Consider the following 26,480-nt stretch of genomic DNA (forward strand, 5'->3'; position numbering starts at 1 on the left):
TGGAATCTCATGTTTAATGGTGGTCGTCTGGTGCAGATGTATTTCAAAATATGCTGCAGCGTGACTCCTTTAGTGATCTTACCAAACAAATCTAGTGTTTCACCAGCTATTTCTTGACTAATCTTCCTCAATGAATCTTGATACCACGGATCATGCTAGGGTCCACTGCAGGTCTGATATGCCCTGCCAAACCATGTTTCTTGTCTAGATTTTGCAAGGAACCATGGACCCTTGCCTGGAAACTGGGCTATACAGAAAAGAGACCATACTAGGCCGCTCAGCTAACCACTCAATACTAACCAGACAGGCCTGCGAAGACCAGAGAAATCTGCCACATGTTGCTGGTCATTAGAAGACTTTGAACACCCTGCAGGTCCTGAATAGTCCTATACTCTGAGCACCAACGCCCTATAATGTCAATGATAAAAAGAATAAATATAACACATTCAGGTTGCTAAATCTCCTTACTTGATGTCCCATAATGTTAATCATATAACAGAAGACTGTGACATAGTTTATATGGGCAGCTGTCAGATTCCCCTCACCTTTCTCTGCACCTCTTACATCCACGGGATCCATTAGATGCCTTGATGAACTCCACCTATAGCAAGCATCGGAAATTCGATGGGAAGCATAAAGGAAAAATAACTACCAACAAAATACAGGGAGCTGCAGAGCTAATCGGAGCTACTATAATTTCGCAACCTATAAAACGTGTAATGCTATCTTTCACACTTCCTCATCCACCACTATGACTTAGTGGTCATCAAGTACAGCATGGAATTACTGCGCTCATAGGCTCAAAGGAGTCTGTGGATAAGCGCTTCAGTGCTTCACATAGGGGTAGTAAGCGGCATACAGATGCTAATGTACAATCCAATACCTTTGTCAGTTTGTGTGCAACTGCAACATCATCTAGGGCTATTATTTCAGGATTTAGATCTGCCTCGTAAGACCATGGAAACTGGATAACAAACAAAACACTCATTTTGCATCTTCCTTTCCTTGGAAAAAATTGTTTGGTCCTCAGAAACCTGATCAAATGATCAGAGGAGAAAAGAAAATGTTTGCATCCTTTAGGGGAACCTCTTAAATATCACATTTCTCTTTCTATTAAAGCGACAAAGTTATCACTCTGGATTCATGCAGATTATCTCAGCAGGATGGCCATTTCATGGGTGGGCCTGTGGGGAGAGACTGCCAATTTAAAAAAAATCCTAACTGCCTAATTTCAATATTCCATCTTAACGTCCAGAACCATGACAAGGCCAGGATATAGGAAGGATTGGTAGAAGGGAGACTTCAAAAAATTTCAGATTAGTGGACAAAGCCTGTGGTAAGAGAACCTGTTAAGATATATTTTGTTAAACACCTCCAGAACCTCATTATCGTGGCTCAGAGAAGTCTCATTGTTGAGTGAAAATGAGCAATATTACCATTCCCACTCGAAAAGTGAGTCTTGGGGGTGTACTGTATCCTTTTTGAGATTTTCCAAAGTACAAGAAATGTGGCTTGTCCTGGAACTACGATAGTTAAACTAATCTGTCCCTACAACACAGTTCTAGACAGGAATTTCTTTGTTCAATCCTTGGGGAGTTTATGACCACTATGGACTTGCAAGATGTGAATCTACACCTGCAGATACATCCGAGGTCTCTTTTTTAGGTCTCGCCTGTCGATGCGCATGCGCATCGAGCTTGCGAGCCTATTGCGGCTTATACAAGCTTTAACTAAGAAGCAAGGAATCGTGGCGATTCCTTGCAGTGCCCGTGACTTTTAAGCTCAATGCGCATGTGCATTGAGCTTAAAAGCGCGTGCACAGCCGCCCGCATTCCTCCGACACCTTTGAAGTGAAGCTTAGCTTCACTTCAAAGGCCCGGCTTCTTCACACCCACATGCCGCTCTGCCCCGCTCAGCCCCCTCCCCTGAGTCATCCTGCCTGCCCAGACTTATCCTCCCCCCTAATTACATCCCGCTTTCACTTGTTTGTATTTACATCATGTTGATTTATGTGCAACATAAGTTTTATCACATTACTCGAGGCTTCGTGACGCTAAATGCGCTGACCAGCATTGCAATATTAGACCTTTCTTTTCTTTTTAGCTCCGGCCGACATATGCTGCGTGTTTTTTACAGCTACTTTACACGGCAGGGATGCACCTTCTTGTCGATGGCCCTCGGTCTGCCAACAGTTTGCCTCTTGCTTTGTTCGTACCGCACAAGTGGAAGGTTCAGTCTGATGAGTTTTTGCCCACTTGGCACAGCCACGAGTACAGTCTTTCTTATCGACGGCGCCACCATTTACAACTCATCAATAGCGCCTCAAGCTGCTCACTCTCCTTCTCCCCCACCCCCCACCCCATCCGACTTGTTTTTCTTTTAACTGTACCCCAACCGAAACGGACTCAGAAGGATGAAAGGCTTTTGCATGCGACTACCCAACTCATGCGAGCACCCCCCCAGTTCTTCCTGCGCCCCGCCGATTACCACCCCCCCCCCCCGCATTCCTTCACTTCCATTGAACCACGCAGCCCGCGACACAATCCCCCTGCACCCATCCCCCTTTAGCCTCCTCCCGAGCCATGCGATCCTCCCCACGTCCCTCACTCATCCAAATTTGAACCCAACCCCGCTTACTGAAACTTCAGCTTCTCTCCCCACTCTCCACCACAAGCCCCCGCTAGCACATCGATCACGGGGGTGAAATATTCAGTTCACACTATTTATTTTGCTGATATCTTCGTTTTCTTAGGTGCAAACCGCGTGCGCATTATAAACACTTTTTATTTGTCCTCTCTTTTGTGTGTTCTGTTACATTATATCTTTCCTTCCACTGTTATCTCCCTCGACTTACATGCGAAGCAAGCGCCCGTCACAAACAGGCTGTCTAGTCTCTCTTTAGTTTGCTGGCGCCATTCAATTCACACTATTTGTTTTTCTGCCATCTCCTTCTACTTACATGCAAAGCGAGTGCGTACTTCAAACACTTTGTATGGCCTCTGTTTAGTCTGCTGTCTACATTAAAATCACACTTGAATTTTAGGTTACCTTCATTTGCTAGTATACACATCGGGCGTGTATTACAAACAGTTGTATATTATATGTAGCTTTTGCAAGCACAAGTGATGTTGTTTACCTATATCTTAATGTCGATTAGAGCTGCTTATCATTAAAATATATAAAACCATTGATAGTATAAGGCATTTATTTTTTATATTTTTCTATGAATCGTCATGTGTAATATAAAACAAACTGATGTGTATAAACACATGCGCTCAGTGTTACAGTAGCGGACCATATTAATGCGATCTTCCTTGGTCTAATTTTTGCTGAGGCGGTTAAATAGGGTACTCTGTGGCAAAGGACCTTTGTTTTATATATCTTCCGCTTTTATTGTATCAGCATGGGGTCTGGCTTGTTAAAAGAACCATAACAAGAGCTGAGCCATACAAAGATGTTGCGCGTAAATCGGGGAACACTTGTCATGTAAACATACGAGAAAGATCATTCAAAATTAAAAAAGTTATTTATTTTTTAGCATTAGAATTTTATTTTGATGGACATTTATTGAAAGAAATTGTTTCAAATATGAAGCCTTCAAGAAAACCCCTGTACTCTAAAAACATTGCCACGCAACGCCACTCACCCACGCAACGCCACTCACCCACGCAACGCCACTCACCCACGCAACGCCACTCACCCACGCAACGCCACTCACCCACGCAACGCCACTCACCCACGCAACGCCACTCACCCACGCAACGCCACTCACCCACGCAACGCCACTCACCCACGCAACGCCACTCACCCACGCAACGCCACTCACCCACGCAACGCCACTCACCCACGCAACGCCACTCACCCACGCAACGCCACTCACCCACGCAACGCCACTCACCCACGCAACGCCACTCAGCCACGCAACGCCACTCAGCCACGCAACGCCACTCAGCCACGCAACGCCACTCAGCGCCACTCAGCCACGCAACGCCACTCAGCCACGCAACGCCACTCATCCATTTGCAAAACGAAAAATGTCAAACTCTTCTATTGCGAGACCTATTGCATTTTCAATGCTTGTTTGCAGAAGGTAACAATAACTCCCAGTTAACAGTCCTATGATTCAGATTGTCTTCACCTCCCAGAACCTTCATGATGGTATTGGCTTTGTTAGCCCATGTTACAATTTAAAGGAATTTAATTATTTCCTTACTTTGAAGCATTTAGTTTCTGTTTTACCTAAGGTGTAAAAGGACAGATAATTGTTGAAAGTGTTACAACTCTTGGACTTTCTTCCTAACTGGGAAGTTGAATCTAATACCATCTCAAGATTGCCTATTCATCACTGCAACATTCAGGACAGATCCGGGCAGAGTATTGTTTTCCTAGATAGAATGATCACTCTTCAACATCACGTAGCAGCAATGCTGGTGAGAGACTGGGCTCCAGTGGAGACATGGCTTTGAGTACAAGGGTTCATGTCAGCCACGAAAGCAGTCGTTCCTGGAGTTCGCCTGCATCTAAAATCATTAGTATGTCATGTTATTTGGAATTGGGATCTGGGCAATATAGATTTGGGGGTGAGGCTGCCAGTGTTGCCCCAAATATAAGAAGAATTTGCCTCGTGGCTACTGGAAAAGAACCTGTTAAAAGGGTTTTTTCTAGCTGGGGCAGTGGAACATTCAATAGTTCAGGGTTGTAGGTCTTTGACAAAAATGTAACCACAGTTCCAATTGGAAAGAATTGATGGCTGTCCGAAGGGGCCTTCAGCGTTTTGCACTATTGGTAAAGGGCATGTGATATTAGTCTGAATAGACAACCATATGGTCCAAATTTATATAAATCATCAGGGGGAACACACTGCCAAATCTTGGCCAAGGTGACTCATACCCTAGGATTGTGAGCAGAGGCCAATCAAATATATCTAACAGCGTTTTACATTGCAGGGGTCCACAAACCTAAGCAGACCGACTCAGCAGGAAACTCCCATCCTCCGCAAACTTTCACTTACATCAGTAAGTGTTTCAGAGTCTGGGAATCTCGAGTCATCAGTTTGGGAACACTAGTTTGGATCTGTTTACAACAAAAGGAATCCTACTTCCAAAACTGTACTCTGACTCATTGTAAGGAAGCTGGGGTGGTAGTTGCCCTATCATTTCAATGGTGGAAGGGTCTGCTATATATATTTCCTCTAAGTCTCTTGATACCGCAGGAGAAATTCTACCTATTTTGGCTATGGAAACAGCGATTCTCGTTTTGTCAGGATTTGCGAGTATTAGCCGCCAGGTACTGATGACAATTCTGAATGTGGTACTGCCCATATCCGTGAGAAAGCACAAACCTGAACACTGCCTAGTAGCCTGCCTTCCTACTGAGAGTGGGAATGAATCTGCTTGGCCCTGCAGGAGGACAGACTTAGAGGAGGAAAGGCGTAGCATGTCCGTGGCCCTGGTCTCTCTGTGGGTTCCTGGCAATAACAGCAGAAAGCCAATGTGAACACAGTGCCTCAGTCATGGTTGCAACTGGCTTGATGATCGTATCGGCTGGACACGGCTGCCACTGCTTTAGTGATTGTATGGGCATGTTTGGGACCCAGATGAGCTCCATCCTTGGGCAACAGCCAAAGCGAGCTGCATCCATCTCACCGGCAGGTCAAAGCTGCTGCAGTGTGGTGTGCACTTGTACGAAGGCACTAGGGCCACCGATCGCAGCTCATTTTAAACCACGAGGCAGCATAAGAAGGCGTGTGCTGCATGGGGAAGAGTACGCCGCTTGATCTGCACTAGTCAAGAGTGAGAGACTCGGTCCCAACCCACTGCGCCATCAGGGATAAGAACACACAATTCACATGAACTGGTTCCACATTTGTCTTGTGGCGAACCAGAATCTGCACCTTCTTCTTCTGTTTCATGCTTCTTCTATATTTGCTGTGTGAACAAACTTATTAAAGGCTACTCTTGTGGAAGCTTATCAAAGGCTACCCGTGTGGGATATAGCACTAGGGGGAACCAGCGGGTGTAGAGCTACAAGGGAGAATTCTAACCAGGATTTCTGCCATGTACTCTGAGTTGACTTTTGTAATATTTACTACTGTAATGAGATTAAAAAGGACGTTCCTTTCTGAAAACACAAGCACTGTACTGGACACTGAAGTTATTGGGTTTGTTGATTGTTGAGGTTTGAGCTTGTGAAAATCTTGTGACTGACCGACTTCACAACTCTGAGATTCAAGTACAGAAAGGGTTGTAGTTGGCCCAGTTGGCAGGATCATAGTAGGATTGACCCTCGAACACCAGTGGCACACAACCTAAGCTACCACGGTTGAGGTACACTAGCCCCTGTCTGCCCTGTGACGCCCAAATGGGGTTTGACAAAAGGCATTAGAAAATGATTTACCATATCTTGAAATCTTCCAGACAAGGTTGTTCTTCAACCAGGTCCTTTATTCAAACCAAAAATGTATTCAAAAAATGTCATTTGGAACATGAGATTTTTCTCAGGTTTTTCCCCCAAGTCTGTGAACTCCAGAAGAGAGCAAGTTACATTTTTTAGATGTCAAAATAGTGTTGCTGGTTTATCGGAGTCGTACAGTCTTTTTGCTTTTGTTGCTCTCTAGTTGGCACTTTTGATGCAGATGACAAGAGACATAGACCTTCAGCTGGTACAATGTCACCTTGTGAAATCAGCTATTTTGACAGTCTGCAAAAGGGTGAAATTGCCTACACCTGTGGGGATTATGTGTACGTCAGCTAGAAGAAATGCAGCTGCCTGGCCTGCGGCTCAGGGTATCTCAATGTCAGTAATATGCAGAGCAGCAACCTAAGATTCCCTCTTACATCTATGCCGCACTATCACTTGGGTGTTTCCTCATGCAAAGGTGGTGAATTTTCAGGTGTGTGTTGCCTTTAACTTTGTGGCTAAAGTGTTACAACTTGTATCTTCAAAGAGTAAGGACTGTGACAAGAGTAACTCTATGAGGAGGTAATTCTAGGTTTACTTACCAATATTCTTCATTACTTCCTCAGTGCGGTCCTCAAAATCCACCCTCCCAGGAAGTATTACACATCCTGTGCTTGGCACGATTAGGACGCTTGGTAGAGCAGGTGTCGTTTTCATAGCCGATGTGAGCATAGAAGTAGTAAAAGGACTATAGAATAGATTAAAAAAAAGAAAACATACTTTTTTTGTGTGAAAATCTATTTACTGTTTATATACATGGACTGCTGGTTCCATGTACCAAGTGTCGTAAGGTTCATATTAATTAAGAAGGACTGTGCCTATGGACAGCCTATCCGTCAATATATGGGGATCGGGTCCACTTGTACAATCAGAATACGTTGGTCCAATTCCTGGCTAGCTCCCTAAACCTGACAAGGTACCGGATGGTGTCTGCAACGTCACAACATGACCACTCTAATTACCCCTAGGAAATCATGATAACAGATCTACTCTTTTGTTGTTACTTTAGGCATGGCCAAAGGTAGACACAAGAAGTACACAAATTGGCATTTCAAACATTTATTGAAGCAATTATTTAATTTTATTTATTTATTTAAAACACTTGTAAAGCGCGGCTGTCACCTGGCAGGTATCCTGGCGCTGAGAAGCTTACTCCTGGGTTTGAAGCGATGGGAGTTGAATAGGGGAGTGGTAGTGGAGGGGGAGAGCTAGGGGAAGAGACATGTTTTTATTCGTTTCCGGAAAGGCAGGAGTTGTGAAGTTTGGCGAATGTCGGCAGGCAGACTGTTCCAAAGCTTAGCAGCAGCTACTCTGAACGATCTTCCCCCGATCCTGGCTTTCTTAAATCTGGGTACTGTTACAAGGCAGGCGGTCGCGGATCGCAAAGTTCTGGTTGGGATGTACCAAGTAAACATTAGTTGTAGGGGTCTTGGTCCTGATCCGTGTAATGCCTTGAAGACCAAGCAAAGGGCCTTGAAGGCAATTCGTTGCTTCAAGGGAAGCCAATGTAGCTCGACTAAGGCAGCAGTGGCCGAGGATCTCCTGGTCCATCCAAGGGCCAATTTGGCTGCTGCCGACTGGACTCTTTGGAGTCTGTCCAGCAGTACCGTAGGAGAGTCGAGCAGGAGGGCATTGCATTAGTCAAGGCGACTAAGAATAGTACACCTGACTATCAATGCTCGGGCCGGAGGTGGTAGTAATGGCAGGATTTTACGTAATGAGCGCATAAGGGCCGAGCAGGTGGCGACTGTTCTTGTTACCTGTGTTTCCATGCTAAGTTTGTTATTTAGCATGACGCCCAGATTGCGAACACTGGCAACAGGTAGCGGTTTATCTGGGTTTTCCGGGGGCCAGAACTCCACCGGCAGAAGGCGAGGAATTCGGCTCGCGGGACAGAACAAAACCTCGGTTTTAGAGGAGTTGAATTGGAAAGAGTTGCGGTGTAACCAGCCTGCAGTGTCTCTCAGGCAGTCGTGGAAGGCTTCTAAGGTGATGGAATCTTCCCCCTCCCAAGAGAAAATGAGCTGGGTGTCGTCCGCATAGTTTACTGTAGTCATATTATAGGTTTTGATTAAAGTGACCAGTGGTTTTAAGTAAACATTAAAAAGGATAGGACTGATAGAGGAACCCTGGGGTACACCGTGGGGGACTGGGGAGAAGGCAGATTGGAAAGGGGGGAGAGATACAGCCGGTTTCCTATCTCTGAGATAAGAGTGGAACCAGAGCAGGGCTGTGCCGTCAACCCCGGCCTCTCTCAACCTCTCTAGCAGGATCACGTGGTTGACAGTATCGAATGCGGCAGACAGGTCCAGTAGGATCAAGGCCACAGCTTGGCCCCTGTCTGCCCGCACTCGAAGTTCTTCCATGGCAGTAAGTACTGCTGTTTCGGTGCCATGGGCTGGACGAAATCCGAATTGGAAGTCGTCCAGAACGTGATTCTGCTCAAGGTGAGTTGACAGGCAAGTGCTGACCCATCGTTCCACCACTTTCGCCGGAAAGGGCAGAAGTGAGATGGGGCGAAAGTTGAAAAGGCATTCTGGATTCAGAGATGGTTTTTTCAGTAGCGGGGTGATGAGAGCTTGCTTCCAGGGGTTGGGAACGAGTCCACTGCAGAGAGATTGATTACAAATCCTCCGGAGGGTGTGGAATAGCTCATTCCCGCATGCTTTCCAGGTTTTCGGGGGCAATGGGTCAAGGGGGGACCCGGAGGTGATGCCCAGTGCCAGTCTCTCAAATTCTGCTTCGGGGATCTGGGGAAAGGCCAGGAGACTTTCCCTGGGAGGGCATACTAGGCTGGGATAAAGGTTGGTAGAAACAGCTCCTGGGGAGGTTAGAGTGTTTTGCGATGGGGGGGTTACCAGGTTGTTAATGATGGTCTTGATTTTGTCCATGAAGAACTGTGCGAGATTGTCACAGAGGGTCTGAGAAGGGGGGATAGTTTTCTTGGCACAGTCAGGGTGTATGAGATTCTCTAGGATCTGGAATATGCTTTTTGAACTATTAGCTGCGTTAACTATAGTGGAGCAGTAGTAGGCCGATTTGCTCTCTACAATAGCAGATTTGTATTCACGGAGCTTATTTTTCCAGAGGGTTTTATTGTTATCACAATATCCATGTCTCCACTTCCTCTCAGCCTGTTTGCAAGCTGACTTGAGAGTTTTCAGGGAGTCATTGTACCAGGGAGCAGGTGCTCTGCCTTTAGGATTACAATGTTTTAATGGGACAATAGAGTCCGTGATGGATGTTATCCTCATACTGAAAGCTCTATAGTTGTTTTCCACCGAGCTGGTGGAAGAAAAACTATCTTCCACATCGAAGACTTTGGTGGTGGAGCTGAGCTTTTCTAGGGCTTTCCAGTTTCGGTACGTAAATTCTGATGGAAAGCTATTTTTGGGCTTTCTTGTTGTGGTGCTGTTGATGTAGAATTTGATAAGTGAGTGGTCCGTCCAGCTCATAGGCAAAATGTCGCCTACTTGTGTTAGATCAGGACTCGAGAAAATAAGATCTAGTCGATTGCCTGCAGAGTGGGTGGGTTGCTTAACCAATTGGTGAAGCCCCACACTGTCACAGGATAACAGGAGGTTGTCTAGTCCTGTATCTAGGCTGCCATTTGGCCAGAGATTAAAATCTCCTAAAATAACTAATTTGTTATGGGAAGTTGCCATGTTTGTAAAAGTAGTGAGAAGTGCTTGCTGTTGTGGGATGGAAAATGCCCCTGGAGGACGGTAGCAAATGATCACCGTGAAGATATCTCCTAGGTGGCGATTAATGGCCAGACCAAAGAGCTCTGGATTCTTGTTTAAAATACACAAGCTGCAATTATTAGCAGAAGGAAACAAAGCAATATTACCAGCATTACAAGAACGATGAAAAAGATAAACAGTTGAACCATTATAATTGTTGCAGTGATTATATACATATACGAATATTTGTCATAATGATACTCCTACCTGCTTAAACCACCTATTCTATCGAGTGCATAGGTTCAATGCGGTTTGCAGATCATTCGGAAAGCCTGACTCCCCATCTACCTGTGTGAGTGATGTATCTGGAACCCGGTTTGGTGTAGAAAAGACCTCTCTCCTTTTCAGGATAGTGATTTGTGAACAAGGCTGGAAATCAGTCATGAACAAACGTCTAGGATAATCCATGGAAGTGATGAAAACTGGTTCCATTTGCACTGTGCCTGATTTATGTTACCTATGTTATCATTTGTCTTCCGACTCAGAGTTATCTCCTAATGGACAAACAAAATGTGGGCAGCATGCTCCGTGTACTTTTACCCTAGAACAGAATGTACAATGTTGTGAGAAAATGCGGATGAATAAATGTGCGTTGCAAGCAGTACACTTTTTGAGTACATTATCATGTATGTGCAAAAGCATTGTAAACGTCCCCGTCTAAAAGATGTCAATTTTAAACGTGTTACTCAAAATGGATGCTCATGTGCAAGGGCCCTATTGAACCCCACAACACATGTAAGGTGTATAGAGCAGGTATTTGTGGTTTACTGAAGCACATGTATTTTGGAAAATTTCAAGTAAGCTGCTGCTTAGGATGTTTAACACTTGGCATGTTCTCCTTATACATAACCTGTGCTCTACTTTCATTCTATGTTTCTTCTGCAGTTGCCTTCTGTGGCGTCTGGGTTCCATGAAGTTGTAGATTTGATGAGTCCTGTTGCTTTATTTAAGTTCTCTTCAATGACCAGAAGAAAAGACTCCCCTTCAACAGAGCGTATGTATTTGCTTATTTCATACCGTTTAAATAAGTGTGGTTTTGGGCCTTTGTGTTGTGTCTTGAAGTTCATCATGAGTCATAGATGAACATGGGGTTTAAAGTGCTGGACATTATGATATACATATGTGTTAAGTGTTATTTTCTTATGATGATAGGTTCTAGTTGATTGAGAAATACATGGTTGGCTTGATGGAGTATAGACTGAGGCCGCTACCTCAGATGCTAGCAGTTCCTTAGTGAACACCAATAGTAGTAACCTCCTCAGAATTAATGGTCTCTCTGAAGCAGTATTTTTTTGTTCAAACTGGAACTTGTTTTGATGTGCTCTAATGTTATCAGCATTTGTACAGCATTGTATCATCTACTTTTTCATGGCACCAATGTGCTTTCTTTAATATGGGTATAATTTTCTGAAACATGTTCATATGGACGTTTTAGGGAATAAACACCCAGACTCCTTCAGTTAATTCAGTTTACTATTATTGGTGCCTTTAAATAATAAATAAATACCAAAACCTCTTCTGTAGGAGTTAGACACCCAACGTTACAGAAAGTACACTTGAGATGTATATATTCCTCCCTTTGTTTGGGTGTGGCTGTGGAAAGGAAACTGCAGCTGCTTTATTATCATTTTGGATGGCACCTTCTGCTACTGGGAGATGTCAAAGATCTATGTGGAGTCAGAATGGGACAGGGTAGTGAAAAAGTCAAACTCAGGTTACCTTTCCAGCAGACCTTCTCATTCATGTCCCAGTCCTCAGTGTTGTGACTGGGGATGCAGAAAAGGATAGTAGGTCAGATAGTAGTTCGATTTGCCTGATAGGGCTACTGTCCGGCCCAATATGGATTACTGCTCTTGCCTATAAGTTGATGGTAGTTTGTTGCTAGCTTGGTACTAGATGTCTAACATGAATCTAGTCTGCACAGAACCTCCTGAGAGACTATATGGGCTTTGGTATGTCTAGTTGGAGTGTAGTTCATTGTTGCCACAATAAGTGTGCACACCTTACGCATTGATCTCCTGGGTGTGCGGTCAGAGCCTTGCCTAAGGACCCTTTGCGACTGCCGATATGGATGTCACTCAGTTCGGTAAAACCCACTAGAGGGCAGGAGCAAAGAGCTGTTTTGGATGAAAGGGGGGGGGGGCACAGTCGTGGAAACACCAATATTTCGTGGGATTATAGTAACACTGATTTATGGAGGGAAAAATCAGGGCCACAAGCTATCCGAGGGATAAACCTGCCTTTCTTTTCAATTTTCATTCCTTGGGATATTTTCTGAGATGCTGATTTTTCATACTCTGTTGATATTGTGATTTCCCTTTATACTTTGTTGATAGTGTGATTTCCCTTTCTTACAATGCTAAAGAAACTTCACTCTAAACTAAATCAACAAGTTGATGTTGCTGTGCAACCCTCTGTACTACCTTGTGGGTGAATTGTAGAGTGCAGAAAAAAATCCACCATTTTCTTATGACAGTAGCCCATGCACCTCAGTGAACCAAGAACCATTCTCCTAACCACTAGATAGATTTACAACTATGTACACCAAAGGAGGCATTGGTTATCTCACTGAGTCACCTTATGGGTTTTCGAGGCGGTGTCAGAACACCAACCGCTACCATATTACAGGCTTGTTTAGCTGCTCAAACACAAGGTGAAACATTTATCAAAGGAAGTTGTTATTTATTGTATGTATGTTAAAATTCTATTTTTTGGTTTTGTTTGGTAGGCCTTCAGAATCTGAAGACCCTGGGCATGGTGTATTTTCTTTATCTCTTTCTGTTTTCTGGCCTGGAATATAACATCAGTTTTCTTACACACCAAAAGTTTAAGTTTAACAGGTACGGACTCTTATTACAGTGTACAACAGTTGCTACATTATATATATTTAAAACTGTATTAATTTTCATGTATGAGACTTTTATTTGAACTCAAAAATAGGGCTCTAAATATGTCAAATGTATGAGCCTGCACACCGAATTTCTAGTAGTTGAATTGAAGGATATAATTACTTAAGATAGGTGGCGTCAGACATAGAAAGCCTTCTCTGTGTCTGGTGCTACAACTGCTATGTTTGTCTTCAGATTTTCTTGTTCCGACTTCAACTAAATTCCAGATGCACCGTTATCTGTCTTTCCCTTGCCTACTACTTTCTGTCCCTCACTTATTCCGAGCTATTTCCAACTTTGCCCAGTATCCATTTTCGGTCTGACTGGTTCAGTTATCTGGACAGCGCTCTCCTATACCCACTTTTGCTTCTGTACTTCTATTTTTGAATAATCCTGATTGCAAATCATTTTGGTTTTACCCAACCCTGATGCGATTACCGCTCCTTTAACAACCGATCTTTCCATAATCTTTGCTAGGTTTTTACTAAGGTTTAGTTATGTCTGGAATACCTTTCCCTAGTCAAGATATTAACATGTCCCTCTAGTTTACACTCTAGTGCCATCTCCTTTCTGCTCTGTTCCTTTTTAGGTCGAAGCCTACCTTGCTCCCCTTGAGTCCCTGCTCACTTTGCCACTGGATTCAAGCAAGCCTGGCTGAAGACGGTTGAAATGCCAGAAACCGGTCCTAGGAAGCTTCTTTCCGGTCCAGGGAAGGCATGGCTTGGCAGTTCGGGCTGGACTGTTCCCATGAGGCACAGGGTCAGACTGATTTGCATATGGCCATGTCTGAACTGGGGTGGCAGAGTGTCCTAAAGAACGGTGATGGATTAAACCCAGACCTGTTGACTGGGTGTGCGTGTTTGATTGGTTCAGATGCTCCGTCCATCACCACCCCCTTTTGTACCACTTCACAACAATCTGCCACGCTCTACGCCACGCTACTCTACAACACAAAACTACTACTCTACTACAAAAAAAAAAAAACACTCTACGCCACTCCACTATGCTGTACAGCACACCACTATTTTTAGAGAACAAGGGAACCCAAGGCGCAATAAGCTAAGGACCATGGGTAGATACTATATAATCAAGAACAGTGGTCCTTAGAACAACAAGCAAATACACGGAAGAATAAATATAAACCAAATGGTAATATATTCTGGGGAAGTGTCCAGCCGGACAGTTTATTTCCCTGATACAAAAATACTATAACAAATGTAACACTGAGTGTGATAGAAACGGGGCACCGTCCGGTGTCCGACTACCACACTGGAAAAACATACAACATACACAATAACAGGCAATGGCAAGACGTCTGTTCAGAGTAAAAATACACCAGACAATCTAAAATATACACATATGCAAGAAAAAATTATATCAGCATTCGTTGCATTTAGTGTAATATGTCGACGACGTTTCGAACCATACTTAATAGAGGTTCATCCTCAGGACAGAGGGTAATTGCCTTAAAATTACACATTTGTGAATATATCACTGATAATAGGACATAAACCATATAAAAAGAAGGGGAGACATAAAAAAAGGGGAGACATAAAAAAAGATAGAGACATGTCATTAAAACATTACCACAACCGCGTACATAGATTGCATGACTCATACCATGCCAAGGTGCAGCCGGTAACGAGATGTGGATCATGCAGAGTATGGGCAGTGAAGAACAATAACGAGAAACAGGGCTAGTGGCGCCGAGTGTTGAATCAACTGTGACAAGTGCACGAGTAAGGTGCGGATGGAGTGAAGTGAGGGCGGACCGGCGTGCTAAACAACCAATGAACTGAACCTCAGTGTGTCTGAAGTGAGGAATTGCGCTTACCAATGGTTTCGCACTCTTGTAGGAAAATTCCTTAAGCTAGGTAGTATAGCTTAATTATACAATAAATCTAAAGGGAAAATAATTGACACTATAGTAGCCAAAAAAGTAGTAAATTCCCATTTAGAGTGTGGTTGAGAAATTGCTCGTACCTTAAATGAGTGCCCTCAGTACTGTGGTCTGTGGAGGGAAGGGCGACATGTGAATAAATATGGCAATTGCGATCGGAGTGACCGTGGTGAACAAAAAACGCAGGAAATCAGGTCTTACCCGAAAATAATAGTCACGATAACCAAGTCTGGGAAAGAAAGGACAAGGGCAGCATAAGTAACAGTGGTGTCTTAAGCTTGACTCCTACTGCGGGTGCACATTGACCAGGGCCAATCTTACCTGGGAAGCGCTGGGAACAAGACCGCAATGGGGATTCTTGCTAGCACCGGTGTAAAACGCGGCGTCTCCGTGCAATGCGGGAAGCGGCGAAGGTATACGGAAGGTCACGTGGGAAAACGGACCAATCCGATTGCGCCCAAACTTGGCGGCCATTTTGGATCGGGGAAATAATCTAATGGCATGATATGACAAGGGGGAAACGGAGTGGTGTGCACGGCGGGTGTCCGCCAACTTACAGTGGTGCCCGGCCCAACAGGACGTATATAACTTAGTAACTAAGTGAGAACCCACCAGTGTCAAAAGATATGGGTGGAGAGCGTAGGCTAGCGTGCCGTGAATCACAGACATTCAGAACAATATCCTAAAGCTGGTGTTAGATTGTAAATGCATTTCAAGCACATTTCAATTATGTTACATTTACATATACATGGAAAAAATATTCAGAACCATATTTACAATTATGTTCCAAGCTTGCGGAAGAATCCGTGGGGAGAAGAAAACAGATAATGTTAAATCAGGGAAGTCCAGTCCTCAGTCCGATTTAACCCTGTGTGAAGACTTTTGGTCTTCAGGATCCATCTCAATTCCTCTTTGTTCAAGAGTTGTTGCAGGTTACCCCCGCGGCTCGGGAGTTTTACCAGGCAAATGATAGTCCATTTGAAATCCATTTCAGTGTGGGATTGTTCTGTGAAATGCTGTACCAGGGGTGCATTCGCAGTTCGGCATCGTATCCTGCTCCGATGTTGGCACATCCTTGTTCGTGCCTTTTGTGTGGTTTGTCCGATATAGATCATGGAGCATGGGCACAACAAAGCATAGATTGCATTAGAGCTATTGCAGTTTGAGAATTCTCTGCGTTCGTGTTTCAAATCATTGTAAATAAACTCTTTGCCTTCTATGGTACTATCACACATAGAACAATTCCCACATTTTACATGCCCAGTGAGCTTTGGCAAACCCCAGAGTGTGTCAATTGTGGTCATCTCTACCGGTGCAGGTAGGGCTGCCCGCACCAAGTGATCTTTTAAGTTTTTTGCCTTCTTAAAGGCAAACATCGGTTTATCCAGTTGGAGTTGGTCAGCATTCAACACATCCCAATGTTTTTTGATGCTTTTGGTAAGTGAGTTAGATATCGGAGAGAAAGTTGTTACACATACCATCCGGTTTTGTGTCTTTTTTGGTTTAGATTCCAACAGAACTTCCCTCGGGCAAAACCATGCTCTTTTTAATGATGTTTTAATTAGTCTTCGGGGGTAACCTCGGGTGCTGAGTTTAGCGCTGAGTACATGGGCCTCTTTAAAGTAATCTTCTTTTAAATAACAATTTCTCCTAAGCCTTAGAAATTGTGAAAAGGGTAAGGAATCACGGAGCGCTCTAGGATGATTACTCTGGTAACTTAGTAAGGTATTTCGCTCGGTGGATTTCCTATAGAGGCTAGTGATCAGGACACCTTCTTTCTCCTGTATGTTTAAGTCTAGAAAAGGAATACTAACCCTACTCTTGGTAAGAGTGTAGGTAAGACCGCTGCAGTTGGAATTGAGCCAGTGTAGAAAAGGAGAAATTAGATCCTCGTTTTCCGTCCAAATCATAAAAATGTCATCTATATACCTTTTCCATAGGGCAATGCCACTATGGAAAGGGTTAGACGGAATCAGAATGCGCTCGCATTCAAGGCTATCCATATATAGCACTGCCAGGTTCGGCGCGAAGACAGCCCCCATAGATGTACCCTTGATCTGGCCGTAGTATTGGCCATCAAACAAAAAATAGTTCTTTGTGAGGCAAATTTCCAAAAGTTGGAGAATAAACAATGTTGGAATGAAATGTGGGCTCGGGCGTTTGTTGAGCACTTTTTCAATGACAAGCATGGAGTCAATTTGGGGAATATTAGTGTATAGTGACTCCACGTCCAGAGTGCATAGTACATTGGACGTGGGGTCAAATGGATGTTCCTCTATCAAGTTAATCATGTGGGTACTGTCACGGATGTAACATTGCGTAGCTGGTATAAAATCCTTGATGAAAAAGTCCACAAAAAGTCCCAAAGGTTCCAGAACTGACCCACAGCCAGAAACTATGGGTCTGCCCGGGGGATGTTCCATACTCTTGTGGACCTTCGGGAGTGTATAAATGACAGGAGTACGAGGAGCTCTGGCATTGAGAAAAGAATATTCCTTTTTGCTCAGAACCCCTAACTCAAGGCCTTCTTTAGTGACTTGCCGAATTAGGTCTTGGATCTCAACTATCGGGTTCCTTTGGAGTTTTATATAGTGTGAGGGATTGCTCAGTTGGCGAAGCACCTCTGTTTTATATGTGTCAAGGTTTTGTAGTACAATTCCCCCGCCTTTATCGGCAGGCTTGATAATTAGATCAGACTTTGATTTGAGGTTGAGAAGTGCATGTTTCTCCTCCAAGCTAATGTTATAGGGGATGAAAGTATGCCGTTTCTCAAGGGTGGAGAGATCCTGAAGGACAAGTTTCTCGAAGGTCAATATCTCCGGAGGCACCATACTGCCTGCTGGCGAGAAAGTTGAGGGTGGACGGAAAGGAGTGTTTGGCGTGAGGATCGGTTTAGGGTGGAGTAGGAAGAAAGCATGTAGTCTCAACTTCCTAAAAAATCTTAGTAGCTCCGTCTGGGCGTCCAAATAGTTGGGACGTATCGTGGGGACAAATGAAAGTCCCTTGGTTAATAACGATAATTCAGTGTTGAAGAGGGGATGTGATGTAAGGTTGAAAATGGGTAATGGCAACGGGTTAGTCAGATCTACTGAGTCAGGCATTGTGCTTGAATAGGTGGCTATTTGCTGATCTACCATTGATAATGCTGACGTCTGGTGTTCCGTTCGCCTGACGGGTAGGGTCCCCGTGGGGCTGGCTTGGGTTTGCCCCTCTTGGGAGGGTCGGGTTGGCCTCTGGATAAAAAAGGAGCTCTATTAGAGGGACCAGGGGCACCACCTTGGTCAGAGCTATCGGATGACTCTGCCGAGGTGTCTGAAAACCCAACTAGGGTTTGTCGTCTATTGTAGCGGCCCCAAGGTCTTTGATTTTGATTCTGTGGGCCACCGTAGGAACGGTTGGTGTAGAAGTCTTTGACTAGATATGGATAGGCTCTTTCTTGCGAAAAGTTTTTAATATCTTTTCTAACTTTGGTTGTTTTTTTGTTTAACTCAATTCTGTGAAATTCGCTTATAGTTTTTTCTATATCCTCTAGTAATTTAGTACAGTCAGGCACAGGACACTTTGCTTTCAGTTGAGTTTCTAGATCTACTATTTCCAATCCTAGTTTTTTCAACTCCTCTGAAGCAATATCGATGCCTAGTGCCATCCACTGTCTGGAACAACCGGTACTGATGTAACTAAACCCTGTGGTATACTTCGGGTTATCAGTAAACACGCCAGGTATATTGCGAACCTGCAGCCCGAGAGGAATAATATTGGCTTTGAGGTATTGAGCCAAAAGTAGTATCATTAGTTCTAACCTTACTACCTTCTTTTTGATTTTTTCAAGTTGATCACCTAATGGAACATTGACTGTGCTAGGGCTTTCGGGATTGTCTGTAAGTAAGGATGGGCCATCAAGAAGTTTTTTGAAATATTCTTCGTTATACAAGGGCGTGTGATCTGACATGCCCTAAAAGGGTTGAGAGAAAAATAAAAAAGTGAGAGTGGGAAGACAAACAGGGGACAGTGACCCGCTTCAAGGAAGGGGTAGGGGAGCGAACCCTTGCAACCAGTTGGTTGCGCTAAGTGCTATTTTTAGAGAACAAGGGAACCCAAGGCGCAATAAGCTAAGGACCATGGGTAGATACTATATAATCAAGAACAGTGGTCCTTAGAACAACAAGCAAATACACGGAAGAATAAATATAAACCAAATGGTAATATATTCTGGGGAAGTGTCCAGCCGGACAGTTTATTTCCCTGATACAAAAATACTATAACAAATGTAACACTGAGTGTGATAGAAACGGGGCACCGTCCGGTGTCCGACTACCACACTGGAAAAACATACAACATACACAATAACAGGCAATGGCAAGACGTCTGTTCAGAGTAAAAATACACCAGACAATCTAAAATATACACATATGCAAGAAAAAATTATATCAGCATTCGTTGCATTTAGTGTAATATGTCGACGACGTTTCGAACCATACTTAATAGAGGTTCATCCTCAGGACAGAGGGTAATTGCCTTAAAATTACACATTTGTGAATATATCACTGATAATAGGACATAAACCATATAAAAAGAAGGGGAGACATAAAAAAAGGGGAGACATAAAAAAAGATAGAGACATGTCATTAAAACATTACCACAACCGCGTACATAGATTGCATGACTCATACCATGCCAAGGTGCAGCCGGTAACGAGATGTGGATCATGCAGAGTATGGGCAGTGAAGAACAATAACGAGAAACAGGGCTAGTGGCGCCGAGTGTTGAATCAACTGTGACAAGTGCACGAGTAAGGTGCGGATGGAGTGAAGTGAGGGCGGACCGGCGTGCTAAACAACCAATGAACTGAACCTCAGTGTGTCTGAAGTGAGGAATTGCGCTTACCAATGGTTTCGCACTCTTGTAGGAAAATTCCTTAAGCTAGGTAGTATAGCTTAATTATACAATAAATCTAAAGGGAAAATAATTGACACTATAGTAGCCAAAAAAGTAGTAAATTCCCATTTAGAGTGTGGTTGAGAAATTGCTCGTACCTTAAATGAGTGCCCTCAGTACTGTGGTCTGTGGAGGGAAGGGCGACATGTGAATAAATATGGCAATTGCGATCGGAGTGACCGTGGTGAACAAAAAACGCAGGAAATCAGGTCTTACCCGAAAATAATAGTCACGATAACCAAGTCTGGGAAAGAAAGGACAAGGGCAGCATAAGTAACAGTGGTGTCTTAAGCTTGACTCCTACTGCGGGTGCACATTGACCAGGGCCAATCTTACCTGGGAAGCGCTGGGAACAAGACCGCAATGGGGATTCTTGCTAGCACCGGTGTAAAACGCGGCGTCTCCGTGCAATGCGGGAAGCGGCGAAGGTATACGGAAGGTCACGTGGGAAAACGGACCAATCCGATTGCGCCCAAACTTGGCGGCCATTTTGGATCGGGGAAATAATCTAATGGCATGATATGACAAGGGGGAAACGGAGTGGTGTGCACGGCGGGTGTCCGCCAACTTACAGTGGTGCCCGGCCCAACAGGACGTATATAACTTAGTAACTAAGTGAGAACCCATCAGTGTCAAAAGATATGGGTGGAGAGCGTAGGCTAGCGTGCCGTGAATCACAGACATTCAGAACAATATCCTAAAGCTGGTGTTAGATTGTAAATGCATTTCAAGCACATTTCAATTATGTTACATTTACATATACATGGAAAAAATATTCAGAACCATATTTACAATTATGTTCCAAGCTTGCGGAAGAATCCGTGGGGAGAAGAAAACAGATAATGTTAAATCAGGGAAGTCCAGTCCTCAGTCCGATTTAACCCTGTGTGAAGACTTTTGGTCTTCAGGATCCATCTCAATTCCTCTTTGTTCAAGAGTTGTTGCAGGTTACCCCCGCGGCTCGGGAGTTTTACCAGGCAAATGATAGTCCATTTGAAATCCATTTCAGTGTGGGATTGTTCTGTGAAATGCTGTACCAGGGGTGCATTCGCAGTTCGGCATCGTATCCTGCTCCGATGTTGGCACATCCTTGTTCGTGCCTTTTGTGTGGTTTGTCCGATATAGATCATGGAGCATGGGCACAACAAAGCATAGATTGCATTAGAGCTATTGCAGTTTGAGAATTCTCTGCGTTCGTGTTTCAAATCATTGTAAATAAACTCTTTGCCTTCTATGGTACTATCACACATAGAACAATTCCCACATTTTACATGCCCAGTGAGCTTTGGCAAACCCCAGAGTGTGTCAATTGTGGTCATCTCTACCGGTGCAGGTAGGGCTGCCCGCACCAAGTGATCTTTTAAGTTTTTTGCCTTCTTAAAGGCAAACATCGGTTTATCCAGTTGGAGTTGGTCAGCATTCAACACATCCCAATGTTTTTTGATGCTTTTGGTAAGTGAGTTAGATATCGGAGAGAAAGTTGTTACACATACCATCCGGTTTTGTGTCTTTTTTGGTTTAGATTCCAACAGAACTTCCCTCGGGCAAAACCATGCTCTTTTTAATGATGTTTTAATTAGTCTTCGGGGGTAACCTCGGGTGCTGAGTTTAGCGCTGAGTACATGGGCCTCTTTAAAGTAATCTTCTTTTAAATAACAATTTCTCCTAAGCCTTAGAAATTGTGAAAAGGGTAAGGAATCACGGAGCGCTCTAGGATGATTACTCTGGTAACTTAGTAAGGTATTTCGCTCGGTGGATTTACTATAGAGGCTAGTGATCAGGACACCTTCTTTCTCCTGTATGTTTAAGTCTAGAAAAGGAATACTAACCCTACTCTTGGTAAGAGTGTAGGTAAGACCGCTGCAGTTGGAATTGAGCCAGTGTAGAAAAGGAGAAATTAGATCCTCGTTTTCCGTCCAAATCATAAAAATGTCATCTATATACCTTTTCCATAGGGCAATGCCACTATGGAAAGGGTTAGACGGAATCAGAATGCGCTCGCATTCAAGGCTATCCATATATAGCACTGCCAGGTTCGGCGCGAAGACAGCCCCCATAGATGTACCCTTGATCTGGCCGTAGTATTGGCCATCAAACAAAAAATAGTTCTTTGTGAGGCAAATTTCCAAAAGTTGGAGAATAAACAATGTTGGAATGAAATGTGGGCTCGGGCGTTTGTTGAGCACTTTTTCAATGACAAGCATGGAGTCAATTTGGGGAATATTAGTGTATAGTGACTCCACGTCCAGAGTGCATAGTACATTGGACGTGGGGTCAAATGGATGTTCCTCTATCAAGTTAATCATGTGGGTACTGTCACGGATGTAACATTGCGTAGCTGGTATAAAATCCTTGATGAAAAAGTCCACAAAAAGTCCCAAAGGTTCCAGAACTGACCCACAGCCAGAAACTATGGGTCTGCCCGGGGGATGTTCCATACTCTTGTGGACCTTCGGGAGTGTATAAATGACAGGAGTACGAGGAGCTCTGGCATTGAGAAAAGAATATTCCTTTTTGCTCAGAAACCCTAACTCAAGGCCTTCTTTAGTGACTTGCCGAATTAGGTCTTGGATCTCAACTATCGGGTTCCTTTGGAGTTTTATATAGTGTGAGGGATTGCTCAGTTGGCGAAGCACCTCTGTTTTATATGTGTCAAGGTTTTGTAGTACAATTCCCCCGCCTTTATCGGCAGGCTTGATAATTAGATCAGACTTTGATTTGAGGTTGAGAAGTGCATGTTTCTCCTCCAAGCTAATGTTATAGGGGATGAAAGTATGCCGTTTCTCAAGGGTGGAGAGATCCTGAAGGACAAGTTTCTCGAAGGTCAATATCTCCGGAGGCACCATACTGCCTGCTGGCGAGAAAGTTGAGGGTGGACGGAAAGGAGTGTTTGGCGTGAGGATCGGTTTAGGGTGGAGTAGGAAGAAAGCATGTAGTCTCAACTTCCTAAAAAATCTTAGTAGCTCCGTCTGGGCGTCCAAATAGTTGGGACGTATCGTGGGGACAAATGAAAGTCCCTTGGTTAATAACGATAATTCAGTGTTGGAGAGGGGATGTGATGTAAGGTTGAAAATGGGTAATGGCAACGGGTTAGTCAGATCTACTGAGTCAGGCATTGTGCTTGAATAGGTGGCTATTTGCTGATCTACCATTGATAATGCTGACGTCTGGTGTTCCGTTCGCCTGACGGGTAGGGTCCCCGTGGGGCTGGCTTGGGTTTGCCCCTCTTGGGAGGGTCGGGTTGGCCTCTGGATAAAAAAGGAGCTCTATTAGAGGGACCAGGGGCACCACCTTGGTCAGAGCTATCGGATGACTCTGCCGAGGTGTCTGAAAACCCAACTAGGGTTTGTCGTCTATTGTAGCGGCCCCAAGGTCTTTGATTTTGATTCTGTGGGCCACCGTAGGAACGGTTGGTGTAGAAGTCTTTGACTAGATATGGATAGGCTCTTTCTTGCGAAAAGTTTTTAATATCTTTTCTAACTTTGGTTGTTTTTTTGTTTAACTCAATTCTGTGAAATTCGCTTATAGTTTTTTCTATATCCTCTAGTAATTTAGTACAGTCAGGCACAGGACACTTTGCTTTCAGTTGAGTTTCTAGATCTACTATTTCCAATCCTAGTTTTTTCAACTCCTCTGAAGCAATATCGATGCCTAGTGCCATCCACTGTCTGGAACAACCGGTACTGATGTAACTAAACCCTGTGGTATACTTCGGGTTATCAGTAAACACGCCAGGTATATTGCGAACCTGCAGCCCGAGAGGAATAATATTGGCTTTGAGGTATTGAGCCAAAAGTAGTATCATTAGTTCTAACCTTACTACCTTCTTTTTGATTTTTTCAAGTTGATCACCTAATGGAACATTGACTGTGCTAGGGCTTTCGGGATTGTCTGTAAGTAAGGATGGGCCATCAAGAAGTTTTTTGAAATATTCTTCGTTATACAAGGGCGTGTGATCTGACATGCCCTAAAAGGGTTGAGAGAAAAATAAAAAAGTGAGAGTGGGAAGACAAACAGGGGACAGTGACCCGCTTCAAGGAAGGGGTAGGGGAGCGAACCCTTGCAACCAGTTGGTTGCGCTAAGTGCTATTTTTAGAGAACAAGGGAACCCAAGGCGCAATAAGCTAAGGACCATGGGTAGATACTATATAATCAAGAACAGTGGTCCTTAGAACAACAAGCAAATACACGGAAGAATAAATATAAACCAAATGGTAATATATTCTGGGGAAGTGTCCAGCCGGACAGTTTATTTCCCTGATACAAAAATACTATAACAAATGTAACACTGAGTGTGATAGAAACGGGGCACCGTCCGGTGTCCGACTACCACACTGGAAAAACATACAACATACACAATAACAGGCAATGGCAAGACGTCTGTTCAGAGTAAAAATACACCAGACAATCTAAAATATACACATATGCAAGAAAAAATTATATCAGCATTCGTTGCATTTAGTGTAATATGTCGACGACGTTTCGAACCATACTTAATAGAGGTTCATCCTCAGGACAGAGGGTAATTGCCTTAAAATTACACATTTGTGAATATATCACTGATAATAGGACATAAACCATATAAAAAGAAGGGGAGACATAAAAAAAGGGGAGACATAAAAAAAGATAGAGACATGTCATTAAAACATTACCACAACCGCGTACATAGATTGCATGACTCATACCATGCCAAGGTGCAGCCGGTAACGAGATGTGGATCATGCAGAGTATGGGCAGTGAAGAACAATAACGAGAAACAGGGCTAGTGGCGCCGAGTGTTGAATCAACTGTGACAAGTGCACGAGTAAGGTGCGGATGGAGTGAAGTGAGGGCGGACCGGCGTGCTAAACAACCAATGAACTGAACCTCAGTGTGTCTGAAGTGAGGAATTGCGCTTACCAATGGTTTCGCACTCTTGTAGGAAAATTCCTTAAGCTAGGTAGTATAGCTTAATTATACAATAAATCTAAAGGGAAAATAATTGACACTATAGTAGCCAAAAAAGTAGTAAATTCCCATTTAGAGTGTGGTTGAGAAATTGCTCGTACCTTAAATGAGTGCCCTCAGTACTGTGGTCTGTGGAGGGAAGGGCGACATGTGAATAAATATGGCAATTGCGATCAGAGTGACCGTGGTGAACAAAAAACGCAGGAAATCAGGTCTTACCCGAAAATAATAGTCACGATAACCAAGTCTGGGAAAGAAAGGACAAGGGCAGCATAAGTAACAGTGGTGTCTTAAGCTTGACTCCTACTGCGGGTGCACATTGACCAGGGCCAATCTTACCTGGGAAGCGCTGGGAACAAGACCGCAATGGGGATTCTTGCTAGCACCGGTGTAAAACGCGGCGTCTCCGTGCAATGCGGGAAGCGGCGAAGGTATACGGAAGGTCACGTGGGAAAACGGACCAATCCGATTGCGCCCAAACTTGGCGGCCATTTTGGATCGGGGAAATAATCTAATGGCATGATATGACAAGGGGGAAACGGAGTGGTGTGCACGGCGGGTGTCCGCCAACTTACAGTGGTGCCCGGCCCAACAGGACGTATATAACTTAGTAACTAAGTGAGAACCCACCAGTGTCAAAAGATATGGGTGGAGAGCGTAGGCTAGCGTGCCGTGAATCACAGACATTCAGAACAATATCCTAAAGCTGGTGTTAGATTGTAAATGCATTTCAAGCACATTTCAATTATGTTACATTTACATATACATGGAAAAAATATTCAGAACCATATTTACAATTATGTTCCAAGCTTGCGGAAGAATCCGTGGGGAGAAGAAAACAGATAATGTTAAATCAGGGAAGTCCAGTCCTCAGTCCGATTTAACCCTGTGTGAAGACTTTTGGTCTTCAGGATCCATCTCAATTCCTCTTTGTTCAAGAGTTGTTGCAGGTTACCCCCGCGGCTCGGGAGTTTTACCAGGCAAATGATAGTCCATTTGAAATCCATTTCAGTGTGGGATTGTTCTGTGAAATGCTGTACCAGGGGTGCATTCGCAGTTCGGCATCGTATCCTGCTCCGATGTTGGCACATCCTTGTTCGTGCCTTTTGTGTGGTTTGTCCGATATAGATCATGGAGCATGGGCACAACAAAGCATAGATTGCATTAGAGCTATTGCAGTTTGAGAATTCTCTGCGTTCGTGTTTCAAATCATTGTAAATAAACTCTTTGCCTTCTATGGTACTATCACACATAGAACAATTCCCACATTTTACATGCCCAGTGAGCTTTGGCAAACCCCAGAGTGTGTCAATTGTGGTCATCTCTACCGGTGCAGGTAGGGCTGCCCGCACCAAGTGATCTTTTAAGTTTTTTGCCTTCTTAAAGGCAAACATCGGTTTATCCAGTTGGAGTTGGTCAGCATTCAACACATCCCAATGTTTTTTTATGCTTTTGGTAAGTGAGTTAGATATCGGAGAGAAAGTTGTTACACATACCATCCGGTTTTGTGTCTTTTTTGGTTTAGATTCCAACAGAACTTCCCTCGGGCAAAACCATGCTCTTTTTAATGATGTTTTAATTAGTCTTCGGGGGTAACCTCGGGTGCTG

General features: G+C 43.9%; 1 protein-coding gene across 1 annotated transcript in view; it reads left to right on the forward strand.

Moving 5' to 3' along the window:
• The window catches only part of SLC75A1 (solute carrier family 75 member 1), a 182,601-nt gene that overhangs the window by 84,949 nt on the left and 71,172 nt on the right, over positions 1-26,480 (forward strand). Inside the window, exons 7-8 of the mRNA XM_078678564.1 lie at positions 11,088-11,196; positions 12,931-13,042. Coding sequence (XP_078534690.1) covers positions 11,088-11,196; positions 12,931-13,042 — 221 coding nt within the window. The remainder of the gene's footprint in view (positions 1-11,087; positions 11,197-12,930; positions 13,043-26,480) is intronic.

This window comes from Lissotriton helveticus, chromosome 2_2, assembly GCF_964261635.1.
Source record: "Lissotriton helveticus chromosome 2_2, aLisHel1.1, whole genome shotgun sequence".
Lineage (NCBI taxonomy): Eukaryota > Metazoa > Chordata > Amphibia > Caudata > Salamandridae > Lissotriton > Lissotriton helveticus.